Source organism: Castor canadensis, chromosome 8 (genome assembly GCF_047511655.1).
Source record: "Castor canadensis chromosome 8, mCasCan1.hap1v2, whole genome shotgun sequence".
In the NCBI taxonomy this organism is placed as follows: domain Eukaryota; kingdom Metazoa; phylum Chordata; class Mammalia; order Rodentia; family Castoridae; genus Castor; species Castor canadensis.
This window is the reverse complement of record NC_133393.1, coordinates 27088682-27114333: the sequence shown is the minus strand read 5'-3', so window position 1 is coordinate 27114333 and position 25652 is coordinate 27088682. Positions and strand designations below refer to the sequence as shown.

Sequence of the window (25652 nt, the reverse complement as noted above, 5' to 3'; positions counted from 1 at the left end):
TTATCTTTAAGTTCAGACAAAAGAGTAATCTTAAATTCATACATGCATATAAATGCTAATGACAGAATTGATGTTTGCCAGATAATATCCAATGTTATGAATAAAATATGTTGCTGAGTATTTTATCATTCACATACTACATTTATTCATCAATCCTGATGACTATATACAATAGTACTTAAAGTGTGTTAGCATTCTTTTTACCTCGTTGTGGACAATATCTGGTAGAGAATTTCTTTTGTGAGGTACCCATCATGCTTCACTTATCAGGTATTGATACGTAGATCAATGATGTAGAGATGTAGAAATGTATGAAGCTGTGATTGAGGTAAATCTCTGCTCTTACACCAACGCTGTTGGAGTGGTAGTAGTGATTCAGTCTTCTGAGGGTTAAACACAGGCATTTGACACAGGCAGTCTCATCTTCCGCTGGTCATCATATTCTCTGGCTCTGCCATTGGTGGTTACACATACAAAGCATTTACAGCAGCTCAGCCAAATTGAAGGGCAAACTTCTTGCACTTTCTATGGACTTATAACTCCAGTGCTTACCACCCTATCTCAGCTTTGAGACATAAGGATGTTAGGGGCGCAGTAAAGAAATTACTAGTAGAGAACAAGGGCAGCGGGGGAACCATGGCTTCAAAGAATGAAGTGTTCTCACAGTTCAAATTCCACACTTCCATCGTGCCTATTGGCAATTGCCATTCTTTTCCTAGTCTCCAAACAACAGTGGCCATTTTTGACTGACTGTCATTACCTATGCATAACAATATATATTGCATAGGAAATACAATATAGATTATGCTTCCTCAAATATAGTGAAACAGAGCTCTAAAATTATGATAAATTGTCATCAATCGTGGTAAGATGGTTTTTTTGTTAGTATGTGTTGTGTTTTCAAATGAAGTTTTAAGTTAATAACAAGATATAGTTTCTTACTACATAACACATGGGAACTTATGAAAGGAATATTACTGGGACTTGTTTAAAAAGCAAAAACATTGCTGCTTGGAACGACTAAAATAGGCCACAAAATGTAACTATAAATAATTGAAAGGAAGCATCATCTACTCTATGCACGTTTTAGATATTGTAAGAACAATTTTTATATCTAAACTAATTTTAATCAATATTACAATGGCAGGTTCTCTGTGAGTTAAGTGGATGCTATGATCATCTACAATGATCTCTAAATAAACAAGGACCCGTACCAAAGACTCTGGGCAATGCTTCTACCTCTTTATTCACTTAATTCTTCTTAAAATCATTTAACATACTACTTTATCTTTAAGCTTTATTTTTCAGAAATTTTTCTTTACAGTTAGTGCATGGAGAGCAAATACATCTTTCAGTTATGGTCATATATATATAAATTTCTTATTTCCCCATAAATATGTATTTTATTCTTAGTGTTCAATCATTTTTATTGGTATTATGATAATTCTCAACAGGGCAAATGAAAGAGTAGAAAATTTCCTTCAAATTTAAATGCAAGAAACTTTATTTTTGTGGTACTGGGATTTGAACTCAGGGTTTCAACACTTACTAGACTGGTGCTCTACCACTTGACCCACCCTGCCAGTCCTAATGGTGTAAGAAATTCAATAGCTTCTGAGAGTATCTTTACATAGAGGATAGATACCCCCAACACCTTGTTTTAGAGCTTATTTTGTACAAACAGTTGCTGGACGAAAGGCCTGTATCTAGATAAAATTGCCTGAATTTGGCGAGTCAACTCCCTGTATAGCTATCCTTATCTCAACTAGCAAATACCCTTGGTCCTTCCTATTATTGCTTATACTCTCTCTTCAACAAAATTAGAGATAAGGGCAAAATAGTTTCTGCCTGGTAGCAAGGAAATGGGAGGGAGAGAGAGGGGGCGGAAGGATAGGGAGGAGGGGGGGTGGGGGAAAGGGGGGGAGAAGTGATCCAAACATTGTATGCACATATGAATAAAAGAAAAAGAAAAATGTACATGGGCTATTTTCACAGCACAATTGGGAAGTAATTCATAAAGTGCCAGTAGTAAGTCCTTACCTATCAGTAATTACCTTGAGTGTAAATGGGCAGAATTCTCTAATAAAAATAAAAAACATAGAGTGGTTGAATAGATTAAAAAAAAAAAAAGTCTCACTATACATTGCTTTCAAGAGACTCACGTCCCCTGCAAAGACACATACAGACCGAAAGTGAAGGATTATAGACAAATATTCCTTGAAAATGGAAAGCAAAAGAGAACAAGAGTAGCTATACTTATATCAGATAAAATAGACTTTAATTATAAACTCTAAGAAGAGGCAAGTATAGCCATTATGTAATGTTGATTGGGTCAACTCAGGAAGACAATATAAGTATTGTAAGTATATCCGCATCCAATATCAGGGTACCGAAATACAGAGAGCAAGCATTAATAGATTTGAATGGAAACATATATTGTGATACAATAATAGCTGGGGACTTCAACCATGTTAAGCAATGGATTGATCATCAAGATAGAAAATCAATAAGGAAACATTAGATTTAAATTATACCCTAGATAAAAATAAACCTAACAGTTCCATATGGAATATCCCATTGAATGACAGCAGAAATAACATTCTCAACTGCCAATAGTGCATTTTCTAAGAAAAAAATATATGTTAGGATATAAATTATGTTTTCACAAATATGAATATCTTATATCAATTATATTTTCTGGTCACTATGGTATGAAACTAGAAAACCATAATAGAAGAAACTTTGGAACTCTCACAAACACATGGAAATGAATATACCTAAACAATCTATGAAGAAATTAAGATGGTAATTTAAAAATTTCTTGAGAAAATCAAAAATGAGAGTACAACATATCAAAAGCTATGGAATACACCAAAAGCAGTTGTTAGAGAGAAGTTTATAACAATGAACACATACACCAAAATTGAATAAACAACCTAACCTCAAGAAACAAGAGAAAAGAACAAACTAAGACACTGTAAATATTCATTATGATTCTTGACCCTTGATCCATTATCTTGATCTATTGTGAGTTCCTGGTAATAAGCCACACTGTCTTTATTACTATATCTTTGCAATAATTTTGAAACTTGGAAGGGCAATTCTATTAATTTTGTTTTAAAAAGTGTTGGTGTCTATGATGAGTTTTTATAGCTTTTTGATGCAGTGTCATTATTTGGACTTCAGTTCCTAACAGTGTCTGTTTAACCTTAACAACAGTTTGGTGTCTTGATACCAGACAGAGGCATTGAGCAAAAACATGAGTACTATCTCAAATATATATTAAAATATTAGAATCCTAAACTTAGTGGATATAAATATGATTAGAAGAATATCTTGAAGGATTATTTTGACAAATATTAGTAACCAAGTAGTCTTACATTCTTAATTGGCTATTTAATTTTCTATTTGAGTAATAGTAAGGGAAAAATGAAAGATAAATATTTTGGCAGGACTTTTAGAACAGAAATCTTTATAAGCATATAATGACATAATGACATTAGGTTCTATCAATTTTTCTTTTTTTTAAATTTTATTTTATCGTTTTTACATTTACTTACGTGTGTATACATTATTTGGGCCACCTCCCCCGACACCTCACCACCTCTGGGCAAAACCGTTTCCGCCCTGTTGTTCTCCAATTTTGTTGAAGAAAAAATATATAACATAAAGAAAAACAGCGTATTTGTTAGTTTGAGATGAAGATAGCTATACAGGGAGATTCTTTGTGTTGTTTTATGCATATAGAACTGCCCAAATTGGTTCATCTCTATCAGATCTCTTCACTACTTCCTAGTTCCCTTCCCATAGTGGCCTCTGCCAGTTTAAGATTACTACATTTGCTCCTCTTCAGTGAGCACATCAACCACATTCAAGTTTTAGGTTTCCTTCCCTTTCCCTATATCTCCAATGCACAATCTCCCCTTAGCGTGTGACTCATTTTCAATAATATTACTGGATTTGTTTTAGGTGTATAATCTGCCTGTTAGGGAGAATATTTTTGGCCTTCTAAGCCTAACTTCGCTTAAGATGATGTTCTCCAGTTCCATCCATTTTCCTGCAAATGACAAAATTCATTCTTTGTGGCTGAATAAAATTTCATTGTGTATAAGTACCACATTTTCTTAATCCATTCATTGGTAGTAGGGCATCGTCTGCTTCCATAGCTTGGCTATTGTGAATAGTGCTGCAATAAACCTGCTCCTTCCTGTATGAACTTCAAGGTTTCAGGTCTCATATTAAGGTCCTTAATCCACTTTGAGTTGATACTAGTACAGGGTGATAGGCATGGATCTAGTTTCAGTTTTCTTCAGGCAGATAGCCACTTTTCACAGCAATATTTGTTGAAGAGGTTGTCTTTTCTCCATGGCATGTTTTTGGCGCCTTTGTCAAAAATTAGGTGGGCGTAGCTGCATGCATATCTTGGTCCCCTAATCTGTTCCACTGGTCTTCATGTCTGTTTTTGGGTCAGTACCATGCTGTTTTTATTGCTTTGGCTCTGTAGTATAGTTTGAAGTCAGATATTGTGATACCTTCAGCACTGCTCTTTTTGCTGAGTATTGCCTTGGCTATTCGTGGTCTCTTGTGTTTCCAAATGAACTTTAGGGTAGATTTTTCAATCTCTGTGATGAATGTCATTGGGATTTTGATGGGAATTGTGTTGAACATGTAGATTGTTTTTGGTAATATATCCATTTTTACTATGTCGATTCTGCCAATCCATGAGCATGAGAGAGCTTTCCCCCTTCTGTAGACTTCTTAAATCTCTTTCTTTGATAGTTTGTAGTTCTCCTTGTGGAGGTCATTAAGTTTATTCCTAGGTATTTGCTTTTTTGAGGCTATTGTAAATGGAATTGTTTTTCTATATTCTTTCCAAATTTGTTCATTGTTGGTGTAGAAAAAGGCTACTGTCTATCAGTTTTTCATTAAATGATTTCCTTGCTTGTGGTTTGTGAAATACTAAATATTATTTAAAGCAGCTATATGAGTACAACCACTCTGGAAAAAAATTTGGAGGCTACTTAAAAAGCTAGACATCGATCTACCATTTGATCCAGCAATACCACTCTTGGGGATATACCCAAAAGACTGTGACACAGGTTACTCCAGAGGCACCTGCACACCCATGTTTATTGCGGCACTATTCACAATAGCCAAGTTATGGAAACAGCCAGGATGCCCCACCACTGACGAATGGATTAAGAAAATGTGGTATCTATACACAATGGAATTTTATGCAGCCATGAAGAAGAACGAAATGTTATCATTCACTGGTAAATGGATGGAATTGGAGAGCATCATTCTGAGTGAGGTTAGCCTGGCCCAAAAGACCAAAAATCGTATGTTCTCCCTCATATGTGGACATTAGATCAAGGCAAACACAACAATGGGATTAGACTATGAGCACATGATAAAAGTGAGAGCACACAAAGGAGGGGTGAGGATAGGTAAGACACCTAAAAAATTGGCTAGCATTTGTTGCCCTTAACGCAGAGAAACTAAAGCAGATACCTTAAAAGCAACTGAGGCCAATAGGAAAAGGGGAACAGGTACTAGAGAAAAGGGGAGATCAAAAAGAATTAACCTAGAAGGTAACACCCACGCACAGGAAATCAATGTGAGTCAAAGCCCTGTATAGCTATCCTTATCTCAACCAGCAAAAACCCTGTCCCTTCCTGTTATTGCTTATACTCTCTCTTCAACAAAATTAGAAATAAGGGCAAAATAGTTTCTGCTGGGTATTGAGGGGGTGGGGGGGGAGAGGGAGGGGGCGGAGTGGGTGGTAAGGGAGGGGGTGGGGGCAGGGGGGAGAAATGAACCAAGCCTTGTATGCACATATGAATAATAAAAGAAAAAAAAAGCAGCTATATGAAACTTATTTTTCTATTTTAATTTGTTCAACTTAAAACATCTTAAGTATTTTTCCCTCTTCTTGTTATTTTACAAGTCCTAAAGGAACATGGATTTCAAATCATTTAATCATTTAATGGTATTAGCAAACAAATCAAAGATGGGTAAGTGTGAGAAGTTTGGGATTTAGTTTCATTTTGATTTAGGCTTCTTCAGTTCACAGTCTTACTAACTTTATTAAAGCTAAAACTTTTGGTAGGATATTATGGCATATTAAGATCATTTGTGGTATACAAAGTCCTTTTTAGCAGATAAGGAAAGTTCTTTGGCCTGTAATGGATATATATTTAAAAAGTCTGTGAGGGGCAGAGGAAGAGATTATTAATCTTTTAAACCAGTGACACACATATTGGTGCAAATACAAAATACATAGAATTCCACCAAAGTCAGAAAGATGAAGCACTAAAAATCTTTCAACCCTACCTTTTCTTTAAAAGGAAACTGATTACTAAAAATCATTAGAATCCTCAGGCAAATAAGCATTGACAAGCACACATATACACAAACTTTCTAAAAGAATTAAACTCAAATTCCTCTTCAATTTTCACTGGACAAGGACTAGATTCCTATGATCTTTCACCTGACAGAATTTACATAAGAATCTAAATGCCATTAATCAAAACTCAAAATCTACCATCAAAGTGGACACAATAGACTATGGACAGTAAAAAATTTCTGTGAAAAGCTACCTTGCCAAAAAATCAAACACAGAATATAAAAAACAAAAACAGTTCATGGAGGGCCTTACTAGAAAAGCCAAGGGTGAGGCAGTAGAAGATCCAAGAATTCAGTGTAAACCACATGCATTATTAGGGACATGTTTTTCTTGGTCCAAGGATCCAGATGAGCAACATTTCATTAGACTCACAAGAATAAACTGCTAAAGAATAACTCAAAGACATCTAGATAACTAGTAGTGTTGTTATATTCTATGCAAAATCAGTACTGTTTATTTTATACAAAAGTCATCAACCAATAGATATATTTCATCTACTAAGGCAGAGCAAGAATTTTTATAGCAGAAGTAGCAGAAAAGGAAGAAAAGTAACTGAAGAGTTTCTTTTGGCAATGGCAAATCTTACGTCCATTTTTTTGAGCAAACTGATTGGCTGGCAGATAAAAGATATCAGTCTAGATAGGATATCTTTCAATATGACAACCAGAGCAATGCAAAAAAGCAATTTCAGTTGTTCATATTCTCCGGAGCTTTGAGTTTCATTTTTCAGGACATATACTATGTCAGATTGTCTCTGGGCTATACTTTCTAGTATCCTTCCATCAGTTTCTTAGTTAAGCCCAGTCTGCATCTTCACCTCAGGAGAACTTCTCACTCTCCTGTGCTCTTCTCAGCAGCCGTTTCAAAGCTCCCTTCACATCTTTGTTTCTCAGAGTGTAAATGAAAGGATTTAGAGTGGGAATTACCACGGTGTACAAAAGGGTGATGAACTTTCCTTGGCTGTGGGCATAGGAGCTGTTGGGCTGGATATAGACAGCTGTGATGGTGCCATAGAAAAGGGATACTACAAACAGGTGGGACCCACAAGTTCCAAGAGCTCTGTGCCAGGCTTCAGCTGACCTGATTCTAATCACTGCTTGAGCAATGTATCCATATGAGACCAGGATAAGTGCCAGGGGGAGGAGGAGAAGTACCAAGGAAGCCACGAAGAGCTGGACTTCATTGGCATGAATGTCCACACAGGCCAACTTGATCATGGCAGGCACTTCACAAATGAAGTGATAAATCCTATGATTCCCACAATGAGGAAGGTGAAGGGTGATGGTCCCCTGGATCAATGTGTTGCCCACTCCACTCAACCATGCCATTCCTGCAAGAAACTGGCAAAGTCGAGGGTGCATAACTGTGGCATAATGGAGTGGCCTGCAAACTGCGGCATAACGATCAAATGCCATGACAGCCAGGAGAACACATTCAGTGGATCCCAGTGCCAGAGACACATAGAGTTGAATGGCACAGCCTATGGGAGTAATTGTCTTGGCTGGACCATGAAGGTTCCACAGCAACTGGGGAACAATACTGGTAGTAAAGCAGAGGTTAACAAAGGAGAGATTGGTAAGAAAATAGTACATGGGTGTGTGGAGCATTGAATCTAGATAGGAAACCAGGATGATTGCTGTGTTGCCTACCAGCGTCAGGAGGTAAGAGATCAGCACAACTACAAAGAGTATCTTCTCAAGTTGTGGATGATCAGAGAAACCCACCAGTATGAAATCACCTCCTACACTCTCGTTATTCATCTTCATCACCCTACTCATGAAGAAAGAATGTAGGTGTTAGATAGTAGAATACAATTAAGATCAAACATATACTTTAGAGATATTGACTCTAAAGCGGAAAATGGGGTTATGCTATGTATGGAACATGGGGAGGAGAGAGAGAGAGAGACAGAGGCAGAGGATGCGACAGACAGAGGCAGAGCCTTGTATATTTCCAAGAGAAAAGTAAAACTGTTCAGAACTTAGAGAGAAATGTTAAAAGATATATTGATATAAAATAGAGCATACAAAAATGATCAATAATTAATGATTACTTAGGTCTTCCAAATTGACTTTTTTCTAGAAATCTACCATTTTTTATTCAACAGCATCTTATAAAATCTTAGAAATGAAGAAAACTGGAGGTGTTGTCAAAACACATTTGCTACTTTTCCATCAGTTGCAAATACTAAAGGTAACAAGATCAGATATATCTTTGGAAAAACACAATTAATTCAGTACTTCACCTGACACATGCATTTGTCAGTATCATGCTAAGCATAAAATACCCTATCATCATATTTTAATTACTTATTGGATACCATCAACATATTAGTTTTCTTTTAATTTTTTTTCACAAGCAAAATATTTATTGGGTTCTCTCAAACTGTATTGTAACAGCCACTAAAACACATTTAGCATTAAATTTCCATTTATCTTGTGACATCATCAGAATTCACTGTTGATACTTATTCCTTGCTTAAGAGATGCATCGATACATCTTTTGAAGTAATTTTTTACATAATATAAAATTGAAAACCTAGAGCACTTTAACAGAATTCACAAAAAGCAGCACTCTTGTAAGTTGCAAGTAGTTTTTACGCCTTGCTCAAAAAATTTTTAGAATTGGGTATTTTATTTTTATATTAATTAAAGTAAGACTTTTCAAAGTGGTCACTTTTAATAGATTTTATTGAGGTTTCATTTGGAGAATAAATTATATTTTCCTTTTTATAGTTTCATGTTATATAGTAGAGAATTACAAGTCCATTTTATTCATCCTTACTTCATTTAATGTCTAAGAAATACTATTAGTTGATGTTCTAGATGGTAAAACAGTCTAGTGGTTTCCCATCTTTTGGCTTTTGATCTTCATTACTTGCCTATACATGGTCATCAGAGTCATACAAAAATAGGATGTTTAGTTTATCAAGATATATTTTTTTGTTTCATAAAATGCTTGCTTAATAAACCTTGTTATCATTTAATTCAAGACTCTGCACAAGTTTGGACCTCCTTTCTATTTTCAGAATCATCTCCCTACATTTGTAATTTCCTCCAACAAAATCAAAGTCAATGGCTCTTATTCAATTTTTTGCCAATCCTAATTGTCTTTCTATGAAAATTTATTTTAATTTCTCTTATCAAACTCTACTTACTTGTTGATATCTATTTCTGGATGAATATCTTCCAAGAATCACTGTAATCCACTCTACATAATACTTCTGAAGTATTCCATTTGTAACTATGTGTCAAGTATACATCAGGATCTATTTCACTGAGAACGCCAAGTTACCTAAAATGCAAGAAACTCTTAATGGGAAAAGATACTTGTTTTAAATCTCTTTCTTATTACCTTTAGCTGTAGGTCTATTTTTGAACATAGTAGGGAACAAATAAATGTATCTTAAATAATACTAATTGTATTAAACTACTTTCTCCCTATTTTCTTTTCTTGCCTAGCATAAGTTGTGTTTAAAATATATACTAAATGCATAGTACTATAACATATATGTTATAATGTTCATAAAATTACAATTATCTGTTTCAAAGGACACGTTTTTCCTTTACTTCATGCTCTTACCCATTACTCAGTGAACATCATTGGTTCTTAGAAATTTTATCAGACCGTGTTTCAAAATTTTGACTTTGTGAAATAGACTTTCCAGAAATGTTAGGAGGTTTTCTTAAAGTAACAGTTACATATTTGTATTTACAAGTTTTTCTTATATGGTCACCATGTCCATATGTACATAGTTAACTCAATGCATTTCCATTCATTCACTTGTCTCTTGCAAAATAAAACCCACGAGAATCACAATTCACTGCATTCCACAGCTTCAAATGCATATGTTTTAATCTGAATGGAATCTCTTAAATTTTCTACCTTTTTTGAGGTAATAGAATGATCCAGAGTTAGGGGAGGGAGAACAGTTACCATACATATGCATACATACAGAAACAGAAATGTTCTGCTCAATAAAATGTATGCATCAAAGGTATGAGTGCATCAGAAAGACTGCATATCTTCCACATTTCAACAAGTTGTGTAATTGGAAAGAATTTAAGAAAGTCAAGAGTCAGAAGGATAGTCCCAAAAATGTGGTGAAAGTACCCTTTATTTTATTTCTGCACTTTCCTATTTCCTGAATGGAAAGTTTTCAAAATTAAGAGACTTGTAAAAATATTAAACTCAAATATTATGCTCATAAAATATTAAAAGCTAGTTTCAGATATTATTCAGAAATAAAATAATTTAAGAGAAATTAGGCATAAAACATAGGTTAATTATTGGCTGATAGGTTTGAAGAAGGCTGACATGAACTGAAGAAAAAATGATTATACTTTCTCTTTATAGACAATTTGTAGTATATGTAGATGAAAAGAGAAAAGATGTAGTCATTTCCTCACCTCTTAAAATTTTGTTTCTCCGCTCTTCTAATAAGTTTCATCGGCTGAAAAGATGAGGCTTTCCAGAAAAGTGATTCTAAAACTGAATCCCTCAATCCCAGATCAAATTTTGGGTGTGAGTGCTTGTTTCCAGAACCACAGATTATACTAGAAGTTGTTAGTGTAGTAGAAAATGATATCAGACCCAGATTGGGACTTGGGGAACCTGGTATTCCTAATAGTGCAATTAGTACCAGCACAAGAGTGACCAAGAGCAAAGGCCTCTGAGGGAAATCGTATCGGAAGAACTGCTTCAGAACTCTTAGATCTTTAATCTGAAGGTTTCCGGGCCCTTGATTCACATGCTAAGAGAAATCCTGAAGAAAGTCAAAGTTCTGAGTAGCTAGAATTATAGGTATGGGCCACTGGTGCCTAGCTAAATGTCTTCTCTTGAGTGTTTTTATTTTTTTCCTGCCTACTTTTGATCTCGTAATTAGCAGAGTGAGGTAAGCTGGTAATACAAAAAGTGACAACAGAGCAATATAGAAGCAACAGCAGCAGTAGGGAAGAAGAAGCAGTTGAGGAATTCCAGTTAAGGAGTTCTATGGCAGAAACTATGGAGAGGAGAGGGATGGAGATAATAAGAGTTGTGAAGAGCTGAAGGCTCTGTTCACTGAAAGAGTTCCAGGGAGCTACCAAGTTGTGGTAAGGAGCAAAGGTCTCAGATACCCTAGGCCTGAGAACTATAACAGTATCCAGTGTCAAGGACTGAGGATCTTAATACCCTAGTCCCAAGTACTGCAGCCCTTGTTGCAGTAGGGTTGAAGATCCTAGGTGTACAAGAGCAGCAGCATTAACAGATACCACTTGCTGCTCTTTGATGCTCTCTGCTGCTGTTGCTCACTTCTCTTAGAAGCCAAGCTTCATAATAGCTGCCTAGTGCCAGTTGGTTCCACTGTTGGTGAAAGTTCAAAGCAATAACCCTCCAAACTGAGTCCCTAGAGCCATAAGTCTCTGGCTTCCAAAGCTAAGAGCAATAGGCCCCTATCTTCCTGAACTTGGAGCTATAACCTACTAAGTCAGCAGTCTAGTCACTAAGTCTTGAGAACTCAAAAGTTCAAGATTTCCAGCAGTGGAAAAGCCAATCCTCACTTCCTCATGATTCCTATCCAGGTAAAGAAAAGGATCCTAGCAAGCCAACTAGCAAAAATATGATGCTACAATTAAGCTATAAATTCTTTTTGAATAGACAAAATTTTAACTGGACTTAGACAAAAAAAACCCGTTACAAATTATTACAATGCACATAAGAGCGAGAGAATTGTGGGAGTATAAATATAAACATGTTAAACATTTTAATATTTTTTCATAATTTATAGAGAATCAAAAATTTAAAGGTTCTTATTTAATTTTCTTTCCATTTTATATTTTATTCAGCAATGCTATTTATGTTACACATCAAGCAAAATTTTAAAAACTTTTAAAAAACAATTAGGAAGGCTATGACCAGGAAACAAAAAAAATGAGTGAAGACTAGAAAATGAATTCTCTTTCTAAACAAATTAGAAGAAGAAACAAAACACATAGATAATAGAAGTACAATATGAGCATTTTTATTCATTCCAGAAATGAGATCATACAATGAAATATTTCCTAAAATATTATTAGTAGAACTTCTCTTTTTGAATTGTCTGTTCATGCTTTTTGTACATTCATTTGTCAATATCCCTAATATTCACCTATAAAGAACTATACATTGAGAATCAGCTGTGGTCACTGTAGCACTTTTCTTTCTCTGTTTCATTCTTATTATGTAGACAACTAATCCCTTTTGATCAAATTAGTTCATGGTTTTCTTTATGATTTATGTCCTTAGAAATGAAGGTCAGTGTTTATCCTCAATTTAAAGGTCTTCATCTCTGCATTTTGTATTACAAATTATGTATGATTCATATGGAATTACATTTTAGTATAACATGGTATAGATATTTAACTAGTTATCCTAACTCTATTTGTTAGATACATTTTCCTTTTTCATATGCGGTGTCTCATTTCTTAACTACATTCCTACAACAAAACACACATTAGGGACATGTCTCTTTCTATGGTTTAAGTGAACAGTAGCACTCAAATCTGATAATTTTTACTTCAACAGTACTAATACCTCACTTGTTTTATGTTGATGATTAGGTTCACTCATTTAACAACTTATTAAGAATTTCTTATACTCTAGGCCCAGAAAGTAAGCTCAAGATATGTAATGGTGAATGAGAGAGACATTGTTCATTCCTTCATCAATTATAAAATATGAATTAATAGTATTATTTTTTGTTGGTGAGTTCTATAACAGATTTACCATTACCATATCTGTGTATTAATACATATTAATATTTAATTTATATAAAACTTTTTGTTTAATGAATTGGTTTTACAAAACTCAATAGAACAAAATTTCAAAATATAAAGTGAAAATACAGATACTCATTGAGAGTAACTTTCATTAAATATCTGTAAGCAATATAATCATCACCAAAAGGGAAAGAATCTGAAAAAATTTTTAACAGTCATGAAAGGGAAAAGAACAGAAAAGTATACTTTAAAAAGATTTCAAAAACAATTAATGTAGAGGTCAGTAAAATATTGGAGTAAGCAGCACTAAATGCTCATTCCTCTACAGAAACATCAAAAATAACCAGAAATTGTGTGAACCAATGTTGTTCAAAACTTTGGAAAACAGCACATTATTTATAGTACCTGTAAAACAAAGGAAAGGCCAACATAAACAGCAGCCCATGATTTTGTTGTTGTTCCATACAGGTTGGAGGTAGTAGAATGATATATTTATCATGGTGACAGAAAAATACTGTTAACTGAGAATCCTATCCTATTCCTCAAAAAGAAAGGAGAAATTGTAACATTATCAGATTCACACAATTTCTGAAGAATTTGTTGCCACTAGATTCACTCTATAATAAAAGCTAAGGAGTATCTTTTAACTTGAAACAAAGGGTTTTACAAAATAACTCAAAGCTATATGAAGAAATAAAGATTCCTAGTAAAGGTAAATATATTGGAAATTAAATGCTAATGTCAGTGTATTCTCACTATGTAACTGTATCTTTTATTTTCTATATATTTTAAACACAAATACTTATTGGGCAAAAATGAATAAATATGTCTATTTTAACAATAATAGAGTCAGAAGGTGTACAGGAGAATTCTTAGATTTTATTGAAGTGAATAAGTCACATACACACAAGATTGATAAAACTTTAGAATGTTAAATGGAATCCACATATAACTATAAAGAAAATATTGATAAATATGCATAAGAAAATATAAGAAAGGCATCAAAATTATTCATTACAAAATTTAACCCAACAGCCAGGCACTGTGACTGAACTGTGACTGAACTGTGACTGAACTGAAGAATTGTTGCAGAATGAGACCTCTCCACAGGTGGGCATATTCTGAAAACAATCATTTATCTTAGCAATTGTTGTGATGCCAACAAGGGAGTTTCCATCAGGATGCCAGTGGCATGCTGATTGGATGTTTCAGCTACCAGAATTGTGCATTGATAACCTCCATTCATTTATTCATTAATCCTCCTCAGGTGTTTAATTAAAGCAGCAAAAACCAAAATAAAGCAACAATCTTTTAAAATTCAAATTTGAAAGGAAATAAAATATCCAAATTCACAGATGGTCTGAACATATGTATTGACACTTTCAAAGAATCTATCCACATGTTTTAAAAAGGGTCTGAGGGCATTGCTCAATTAGTAAATTGTCTGATTAGCAAGTGTGAGGCCCTGAGTTCAAACCTCAGCACTGCCACATGAAGACAAAGAAAGAAAAAAGAAAAAAATCAATTACAACTAATAAGCAAGTACTACAACATGGCAAAATACAAGACTAATATGCAAAAAACCAGTTGCATTTCTACACTTTAATAATGAACAATTTTAAAGTAAGTTTGAAGCAAGGGGGTGGGGGGAGAGGGAGGGGGCAGGGGAAAAGGGAGGGGGCAGGTGGAAGAAGGGAGAAAGGACCCAAACATTGTACGTACATATGAATAAAAGAAATAAAAAAGAAAAAAAAGGAAGTTTAAAAAAAAGTAAGTAAGTTTCGGGAAAAACTCAATTTATTATAGCATCCAAATAATAAAATACCTAAAAAAAATTAGCCCACAGAAGTGAAAATCTTGTACATTACAAACTACATGATACTGCTGAAAATAGTTAAAGAAGATCTAATTAAAGAATTCATGGGTTGAAAAACAATATTGATAAGATAGAAATATTGCCAAAAGTAATTTTCAGATTCATGAAATCACTATTAAAAATTAAATGAAAACCAAAATTCAAATTTCAGGGGCCTCAAACAAACAAAACAATATTGAAAAAAGAACAAGCTTAGAAGGTTTCTAAGCTTCTCAATTTCAAAATTACTACAAAGCTACAGTGATTAAAAAATAGTACAGTAATGATAGAATAGCCATTTAAAATAATAGCTTTTAATTGAGAACCCAGAAATAAATCCATACATCTATGGCCATTGTCTGTTGACAAGAGTTACATGGCCATTCATTGACAGAGAGTACTGACTTTCGTAAATGAGTTTGGAAAACAGGTTATACATGTGCAAAAGGACAAAGTTGGACCTGTCTCTCCTCATTATCCAAAAACACCACAAAACTCTAAAAACCTAAATAGAAGCTAACAGTAAAAAATCATTTAAAAATGTGAGGAAAATCTTCATGGTTGTTGATTTTAATATATATTACTAGACAACAAGCACTCAAATAGGAATAAAAGAAAAAGTAGATAATTTGGATATTACAACAAGTAAAACTTATTCATCAAAAGAAATGTCAAGAAAATAAAAAAATGAGCTACAAATTAAGGTATAATATTTGCAAATCAAACATTTTATAGGAATCTAATATTGAGAATGTGTATTTCTTACAAGTCAGGAACAAAAATGTAAATAACCCAATTTAAAAATGGGCAAAGAATGCTCATATCAAAGTCATACAATGATACCACAAGAAAGAATTTAGCTGATATTCCTGATAAACATAGGTGCAAAAATCCTCAACATAATTCTGGAAAACTGAATTTAACATCATATAAAAAGATAAGAGAGAAGATATTGGCTGATCTTGCTGCAATACAAGCTCCCATCTCCTATAACCCCAGTGTGGGGATTTGGTCAGACAATGATTCCCTTGGCGTGGCACACTAACATCAGACCTGTATCTTATGGCTATAGCAAGGTGCCATCTTGAGAAAGGGTCTACTGTCTAGACTGACCTCCTTGCAGAATTTGAAAACAAGGAACAGTCATGCCTCAGACAATCTTAGGACACTCAGCCACGGTGTCTGGGAGACAGACAGCCTCAAGAGGTTATCATGGAGAGGGAGAGACCTTGACATGAATAAGCTGAGAAGTTTAAGCTGCCATGAGCTTGGAAAGTAAAGGGCATGGTGGTCTGTGGCCCCATTCTCCCAGGTGAAAGAAATCTAAATTTTTTGAAGATTATGGTGAAAACAGGGGAGAGTGTCCTTGGCTGGCAGAGTGATCAGACTCTGGGAGCTGCCTGCTTTCTATAAGGTTGGGCTGCCAGGCAAAACTAAGCTACTTTGGGGACTTAAAAACTAAGAACCAATTGTGGATCAGGGAGTTTTAAGAACCCAGTTGCAGGGTCTAGGAGGGAGAAGGCCATAAGAGTTGGTCATGAAAAAGGGGAAGGTTGGACATGGACCCAATGAGAAATTTAATCAGTCAGGGGCTTGGACAGTGAAGGATATGCCGGTTGGTGACCCCACACTCCCAGGTAAAAGTAAATCTCATTGTTTGAGGATCACTAAGCCAATGGCTGGTGGAGTGCTCAGCCTACAGGAGATATCTGCCACCAGTTTGTGTTTACTGCCAAAGGGATGAGAGAGCTCTGAGCACAGGTCCTAAGCAACACAATCTCCATCATCCTCTTCCTTTCCACGGGGTTATCAGCTTCAGGGCAGAGTCTGACATCTGAAGGCAGAGTGCCTGAATTCCTCAGTTCTCTACCACCAGTGCAGAACTCAATGCTCTGTTTGACACCCTCCAACATACACAATCTAATGCATCCAGGGGACACCCTTAGGCTTGAAGGTACAAACCTAGGGGCCTATGCTGCAAGCAACAACCTACATAGCCCACAGGCTACAAAGGTCTGTGTGGTCAACAGTGACATACAGTACCTAAAGAATGGAAGCTTCTAAGGTGAAAGCACCATAGAAGCAGACAACTAAAAATGACTGGCTCCACCATCAAACCATATATAAAACCAACCCATGCACTAGGAAATAAAAGAGACTCCTGCTTGTTTTTCTCTCTCTGACTGGTGCTGGGTGGGTATCAGTGGTGCTGTGAGCATGCAGGCACCTTTCACTACTGAGTTACCATTCCAATGGTAGCAAACTACATACAACCCTGTCACTATACTGTTCTGCCAGAAAATTGAGAACTTCTGAAATACTTCTGAAAATTGAAATGGTCTGATTATTAAATCTCCAATGAATGACTTGGCCTCATATTCACAAATCACAATACAGAAGCAAAATAAATATAAAAAAACCAACATTTCTTAACAAATACAAGAAAACTGAAATACTTCCTTGTATTCTATCAGCTCAAAATGAAATAAAACTAGAACTCAACAGCAAAATAAACTGTAGAAATGTTTAAATACATGGAAAAATGAAAAATACACTGCCAAATGGTCAGTAGGCCATTGAAGAAATAATGGGGGGGGGGGATTTCTAGAATCAAAAGAAAATGAAAATAAGCTTACCAGAATCTTTGTGACACAGCAAAAGCAAAGTTAAAGGAAAGTAATAAATATCAGGGCAAAAATTAATGAAATGTGAACTAAAAGTAGAAAGAATCAATGAAAAAAGATAATTAGTTCTTTAAAACATAAACATGATTGACAAACCTTTTGCCAAGCAAAAGAGAGAGATGATGAAAATTAATAAAATTAAAGAAGAAAAAGGGAATATCACAACAAATATCAAATGAAATTCAAATGATCATTAGAGGATAATTTGATAACTTATATTCAAATAAACTGGAAAATCTAAAAGAAATGTAAAAATTGTTAAATGCACATGATGTACCCAAATTAACCCAAGAGGGTATTAACTACTCAAAAGGATACATAATGAACAATGAAATTGAATCAGTAGTAAAGATTGTTCCAGCAAAGAAAAGTGCAGGACCAGATGAATGTAGACCAAACATTCTACCAGACCTTCAAAAAAGAATTAGCACCAATATTCCTCAAAGTACTCCAAAAAAGATAAAGAAAAGAAACACTACTAAATTCATTCTACAAAGCCAATATTATCCTGATCTCAAAACCAGATAAGGTCATAACAAATAAAAAAGGAAATTATAGAACAATTTCCATAATCATCACAGACATTAAAATTCTTTCAAAAATACTTGCAAATCAAATTCAACAACACATTGAGAAGATTATGCATCATAACCAAGCTGGCTTTGTGCCAGGGATGCAAGGATTGTTCAACATATGCAAATCAATAAATGTAGTGCATCATAGCATATAAACACACATGAAACAAGGCACAAAAGGCAAAAACACATGATCATTTGAATAGGAAATACCTCTGAAAAAGTTAAATATTCCTTCATGATAACAGCTCTGAAGAACCTAGGAATAGATGTTTTGCCTCAACAAATTAAAGGCTATATATGACAAACCTATAGCCATTATTACACTGAAAATAGAAAAACTGCAATGATTTCCTCTAAAGCTAGGAATAAGCATATCTTCTTTCTCCACTCTTACTCAATTAGTGCTGGAATTACTTGCCAGAGTAATAAGGCAAGAGAAAGAAATAAAAGGAATACAGTAAGAATGGAAGAAGTAAAATTATCCCTGTTTGCAGATGATATGCTCTTATCCTTTAAAGACCCTAAACACTCCACTAGAAATTCTGAGATTCTTAACACTTAGATTCTAGTTAACGCTTTGGCAAATTACCAGGACACAAAAACAACCTGCAAAAAAAATCTAGTTTTTCTATATACAAATAATGAATGGGCTGAGAAAAAAATTAAGAAAACATTTGCATTCACATACCCTCAAAAAATACCTAGAAATGCACTAAGGTGAATGACCTATACAATGAAAAATATGAAACATCAAAAGACAAATTAAAGAAGAAATTAAAGATTGAAAGACCCCCATGTTCATGGATTGGCAGAATTCATGTTGCGAAAATGGTTATAATAACAAGAGTAGTGTACAGAGTCAACGAAATGTCCGTCAAAATCCCCATGTCACTCTTCAGAGAAGTAGAAAGATCAATCCTAATATTTGATGGAGTATAAAAGGACCCCAAGGAATATAATCTTGAGCAAAAGCAGCAAAGCCTTAAATTATGCTACCGCTCCATAGTTTAAAAATCACCGTGGTTCTGGAATAGAATGGAAGACCTAGAAATAAACCCAACAACCTAGTCACCTGAGCTTTGACAAAGATGTCAAAAGCATACATTGAAGATGAGACAGCCTCTTCAACACGTGTTTGAAAAACTGGACATCCATAAGTAGAAGACTGAAACTAAATCTCTTCACTTACCTTGTACAAATGTCAATTCATAGAGATCAAAGATCTTAATTTAATACCTGAAACTTTTAAACTACTGTAGGAAAAACACTTAAAAATATAGACTTGGAAAGCACTTTCTGAGTAGTAATGCAATTGGTGAGGAAATAAGAACAAGAAGTGACAAATGATATTGCATCAAATTAAAAAGTTCCTGTTCACATTATAGAAAAAAAGGTCATGCTAAGGGAGGTCACACATGAGAGAGGGAGAGTAAAAGAAGGAAATTAAGGAGGTGAATATGGTTGATGTACTCTCTAAACAAGAACTATTCTAGAATTTTTAAACTTCTTGAAACCACAGCAAGTAGGGAACTAAGGCAGAAAAAAGAAAAATAAATGAGATGAACCTATTCAGGTTATAATACATATATACTTGGAAATGTCACAAAAAGTGATTCTTTTTCATCTACAAATATCAGAGAACAGGAGGATGGAACAGGTCCTGCTAGGGTTGTATGGTACCAGTGGGAGGGAAGATGGTGGAGAAAAGGGATAATACAGTAAATATGGTGTAAATACTGTGTACATGTGTATGTAAATGGAAAAATGATCCCTGTTGAAACCACTCAAAGAATGGGAATTGGGGGAGCGAGGTATGAAGGAGAATGGTGGAGGGGGTGAGTTCAAGCATGATGTATTTGATATATTACAAGAACTTCATTAATGCCACAATGTACACCACCCTGCACAACAATAAAAAAAGCTTAAGAGAAAAAAATTTCACTCATCAGATGAAACAATTTATGGAATGATATTGGACATTGGACAATTTTGTCATTGGACAAAAGATTAATATTAGTATTCCTGGTTTTCCTTCTTTCTCTGTGGCATACTCTGAAGAAGCATGGGTTTAGAGAACCTAAAAAACTTCCACATTGGCTTTGGAAACAAACAAATTTAACCAAATGACAGAATTTTTCGAGGGCTTCAAACTGAGCTCTAGTGAATTAATAGCACTTTATGCTTTTGATCACAACAGGTTGTACCTGAGTGCTAATCCACACACCCCCCAAAAGAAGACTCTACTATGGTTCATTAGGCCAAAACTAGCAATATCACAAAATATACACATATTGATTAGTTACTTTTGAACAATAATGAGTATTATGCATTTCATTAACACTTCAAAATTTTCTAATTGTCATAAATATTTGAATATATTACTAACTTGAATAAATACCAATGGACTCCACTCTGTATAAACATTTAATTGCACCTATCAATAAAGGAACTAAAGTATTTTCAGGGGAAAAAGATAAGGATAACACATCTATAACCCATGCATCCTTTAGTCAGTTTGTGAACTATGTTCACTAACTCTGAAAATTTGCATTCATTTTTCTCTCTCATTGATTTTCTTTCTTTCTCTTCTTTGTCAACAAAATTTTGGTTCTGATCAACTTGCTATTGATCACTTGACTTAGCAAGAAAATTGATTATTTATTAGATAGCTTTGCTTTATGCTCTGGTGAGCCTGGACTGTGATCCTCCTCTTAGAGGCACTGCAAGCTGTGATAACAGGTGCACGCTACCACACCCAGCCACTGGTTGAAATGGGGGTCTTATGAATGACTTGCCTAGTTTGGCCTTGAACTGTAACTCTCACAATTTCTACTTCCCAAGTAGTTAGAATTACAGACTTGAGACACCATACTCAGCTATTTTACTCAATTTTGATAGAAATAATGAAGTGTTCTGTCAAATTAATGCATGACTAGAAGATTATATAATTTATTAAGTTGAATCTTTTATAATGATCAGAATAAATACTAACTTCATTGAAGTATGACATACAAGTAACTTATTTAGTTTTAAAAACTAAATAAGTTTTGATGACTATTGGGTTAAAAATTAAAATTTTAAAAGTTTATGTTAATAGTTGAGAATGGCCAAAATATTGGCTTCAACACATTTACTAGAATTCATTTCATACTGTGTATGTAGCCTGTGATGGCAGTTGCCACTAATATGTTATTTGTTATATTTAACTGTAGATTTGTCTGTGTTTTTGCTTCACAGATGTTAACATTTGCTTAAAATAGAGATAGATCTGTCCATGATAGTTCTCAAGAGGAGAATCAAACTGTTTCCTGGCACTCTCCAGTGAGAAGAAATTACAAATCCCTTGGGGCAAGTGAAAGGATGAGTATTGGAACACAGAGGAGAACTGCAGTATAATATATTTATAGCCCATTGTTTTGCAGGAAAGAGGAAAACTCAAATGTATCATCATGTGATCAGTACGGGGTGGTGTGTGTGTGTGTGTGTGTGTGTGAAGCTGGGGCATTGCTAGGAGGGACATGATGCTCTCTCATGAGATGTGAAATCTTCCTGAGATCAGATGTGTTCCTTGACTGCAACAAAAGCTTCTGAGCACAGTCTAAGAGATGAGGATGGGAAAGACAGATTTACATTCTTTGAATTTTAGGATGTTGTAGTTTACAGAGAAAAATCAAAGACTGGCTCTTCAAAAACAAAACCATCTACTTATCCCCATCTGATATTATGATTAAAGGTATGTGTTAAGATGATGTCTATGAACAAGGGGCTTTGGAAGTGAGTGAATTAATGTGTGAAAATGGATAATTGGTATTCAAGCATTTTCTAGTTTTTGTCATTATTTCAGTTAGTTGTCTTCTCTGGAGTATAACAATTTCCTTAGACTCTGAGTTTCCCTTTTAAAAAAAAGCTGTGAGTTGCTCTAGACTAATTGTTTCATAGGAAATTAATGCAACGTGTATCACATTATTGGGGAACACAGATACCCAGATCATCCAGTACATGGTAGTCCATTCAGATGGTAAACCAATTTCAGCTGGGCCATGTTAAAGTATCTCTCAACTAAAAATTACATCCTTGAGAAAGTGACCATGGGGAAACTGTGAAAAATAACAGGACAATTCTCCTAATTCTCTCCAAACTTTTAATTCCCGACGTACCTGAGTGGTATGTGCTAGTCAAGCATTTTAGGAATAACATTTACGTACTAATGAAAATTAACATTTATCATTTCTTGATACCAAACACTGCACAGACTCAGTATCTAATAGTGTATTCTAGGTTTTCATTTAACTGATTGGAGAATAACAAACATTTCACTGTAAAAACAGATAAAATAAGGATCTGAGTCATCAGTGAACATTTCTCATTATGTGACACTAACATAAAATGAATCAATAGTGGTGGATTGTTTCAAATTAAAAATAAACAAATAATTGCTATAAATACATAGAATTAAAACCATGGTAGATTCTGGTGAGTGAACAATTTAGAGAAGGTAGGCAGGGAGGGCCTTGAAAATGAGAGTGTGAGCAGAGAGGTAAACAAGAAGAAGGTGCAGCCATACCAGACCAGACCACAGCACAAACATTCACATCATATCTGTATTGCAATGCTAAAAGATTCTCAGTATTGCAATTAATTTCTTTACCAGATGTTTCTCATCTGCTTTCCTTTCTCTATTAGAGCATTCTTTATTAAAGAATTTACCTATAAATTAAAATTAAAATTTCTTAATATGATTCATGAGAATCTATGAATCAGGTCACCAAAAATTGGCAGAAACATTTATTTTGCTTTTTACACAAATGGATGTCATGTTTTAGTCCTGTAAAACTGTTTACATTTTTTACAATCTACTTTAATTGCACATATTTAATTTTCTTTGCAGTCATTTTCTCATAGTGTCTTGACATTAGTTTATCTAGTGAGTTGTCTTTTTATTTCCATGTTCCAGCATAACTTTGTCTCCTTTCTGGAAACTATTTCTAAGTCCTACTCCTTGTCTCTGTATTAGTCAGTTTTATCACCCCACTTTAGTGATTTAGTATAAACCACAAATCATTAAAGTATAAATCTAGTTTGGAGAAAATGGATTGTGTTTATTGTTGAGTCCTAATATCTACAACTGTAAGTGCTACATACTCTGAGATCAATACTTGTTGAATAAATGGCTGAAGAAAGCAACTCAGGGGCAATGGAAACTGAAAGCAATGAATAAGTACACGAGGACTTTTATTTGGTAGCATTTTACATCTGATTAAAGAAAGTCATGAAGGGAGAATTGAGGTAAAATTAACACTTTCCATTTCATGCATGCAAAGATAAGTACATTTTGAAAAAGTCAGCTGATATATTGAACACAGAAGAACATTTGATTTGAAAATGTCTGAGGAGTTGTAATTTTGAACTCTTTGAATTTTATAATTGCAGGTAAGAAGCTTCTTTATCTGACTTAACTAAGTCTCTAAAAGTAATATAATGACTCATTTCCCTCCTCTGAAAGAATTCTGATGAGTCTACTCTTCTCTTTTCTAGGAGATGAGCCTAAATTGCTCTTTGTGGCAGGAAAACAACTTCTCTATCAAACGTTTTGCATTTGCCAAGTTCTCTGAGGTCACTGAGCAGTGTTTTCTTCTATTTACCCTCATCCTACTCATGTTCTTAGCATCATTGACTGGCAATGCTCTCATAGCCTTTGCCATCTGGACCAACTCAGTGCTCCATACCCCCATGTACTTCTTCTTGGCCAACTTGTCTCTCCTAGAGATTGGCTACACTTGCTCCATCACACCCAAGATGCTGCAGAGTCTTGTGAGTGAAGCCCGAGGGATCTCTAGGGAGGGTTGTGCCACACAAATGTTTTTCTTTACATTTTTTGCTATCAGTGAGTGCTGTCTTTTGGCAGCCATGGCTTTTGACCGCTATATAGCCATATGCTCCCCACTCCACTATGCAACACGAATGAATTGTGGGGTGTGCACCCAATTGGCAATTGTTTCTTGGGGGGTGGGATGCATGGTAGGCTTGGGCCAGACAAATTATATTTTCTCCTTGGACTTCTGTGGCCCCTGTGAGATAGACCACTTCTTTTGTGACCTCCCCCCTATCCTCAAACTTGCCTGTGGCGATACATCCCATAATGAGGTTGCTGTCTTTGTGGTGGCAATTCTTTGCATTTCTAGCCCATTTTTGCTGATCATTGCTTCCTATGGCAGAATTCTCACTGCAGTGCTGGTCATGCCATCACCTGAGGGTCGTCATAAAGCTTTATCTACCTGTTCCTCCCACCTACTTGTAGTAACACTCTTCTATGGCTCTGGGTCTGTCACCTACTTGAGGCCCAAGGCTAGCCACTCACCAGGAACAGATAAACTCCTAGCCCTCTTCTATACAGTGGTGACATCCATGCTCAACCCCATCATCTATAGTTTACGAAACAAGGAAGTCAAGGCAGCTCTCCGGAGAACTCTTGTCAAGAGAGAGGTTTTGACTCATGGATAGGTAACAGAAAACCATACAAATATTTTCTGTGGTAAAGATATCCACCCAACCAGAGTAAACAAACAGACAAAATGCTGTGCACTTCCATCTATTTTCAAGGGTCTTCTTTTATAACCACAATGCTAATTTGGAATCATTCCTGGAGCTACTAAAAACTTTTAGTACATGAATCTGACACTAGACAGGTGTTCCAAAATATTTTAGTCTACTGTGAGACTCTAAATTACCAGATTATGTGTCAGAAGTCTGGCAAATTCGCAATGCACATTCTCAGACATCTTCTATACCTTGATGGCTATCCTACTTCTGGCGTCCACTTAATGTCTGTCCCATTTGGCTCTTTATTCCATAATAACTCAATGAAATACATTATTTCCTTCTATAAAAATAGTTCAGAATTCTTCAACTGTAATTATTGGCATATAATTCAGAGTCAAAGAATTATTTTTGTAAATTTTATATACTGTAAGTTGTGCAATAATTACAAAAGAAAACCCTCTTAAGTTTCACAACTATTGGCTAAAAAATATTAAAAGAAAGATATGAGAATATTTTGTAAAGATTCCCATGATGTAATGTAATGCCTTTAAAGACAGAGAAATAATATCAAAATTCAAAGGGGTAAGAAGTTATAAGTGCTACAAACAATTCATATTTACTATCTTTTATAATTATAAAATTTACATGTGTACAGATGAATCCTGACTCAATATATTTGGAGGTCATCCTACAACTTTCTTTTAAGGGAAGTGAGTATGTTTCCAACATGATTCAGTATCCCTAGGAACCTATAAAGGCATTGTTTTGGATTTGAGCATCTAGTTCTCAGGGAGGTGCAATTTTTATGCTTGACCCATGAAGAATTTAAAACTACCTGTTTAATAGTTATAA

General features: G+C 34.9%; 2 protein-coding genes across 2 annotated transcripts; one reads left to right on the top strand and one right to left on the bottom strand.

Moving 5' to 3' along the window:
• Nucleotides 1-7224: 7224 nt before the first annotated feature.
• On the bottom strand, nucleotides 7225-8172 carry LOC109680431 (olfactory receptor 2G3-like). The gene has a single exon (XM_020155280.1). It carries the CDS (start codon nucleotides 8170-8172, stop codon nucleotides 7225-7227), a length of 948 nt encoding a protein of 315 aa, XP_020010869.1.
• Nucleotides 8173-23798: 15626 nt separating this feature from the next.
• Nucleotides 23799-24761, top strand: LOC109680433 (olfactory receptor 10C1-like). Its single transcript, XM_020155282.1, has one exon. It carries the CDS (start codon nucleotides 23799-23801, stop codon nucleotides 24759-24761), a length of 963 nt encoding a protein of 320 aa, XP_020010871.1.
• Nucleotides 24762-25652: the final 891 nt, after the last annotated feature.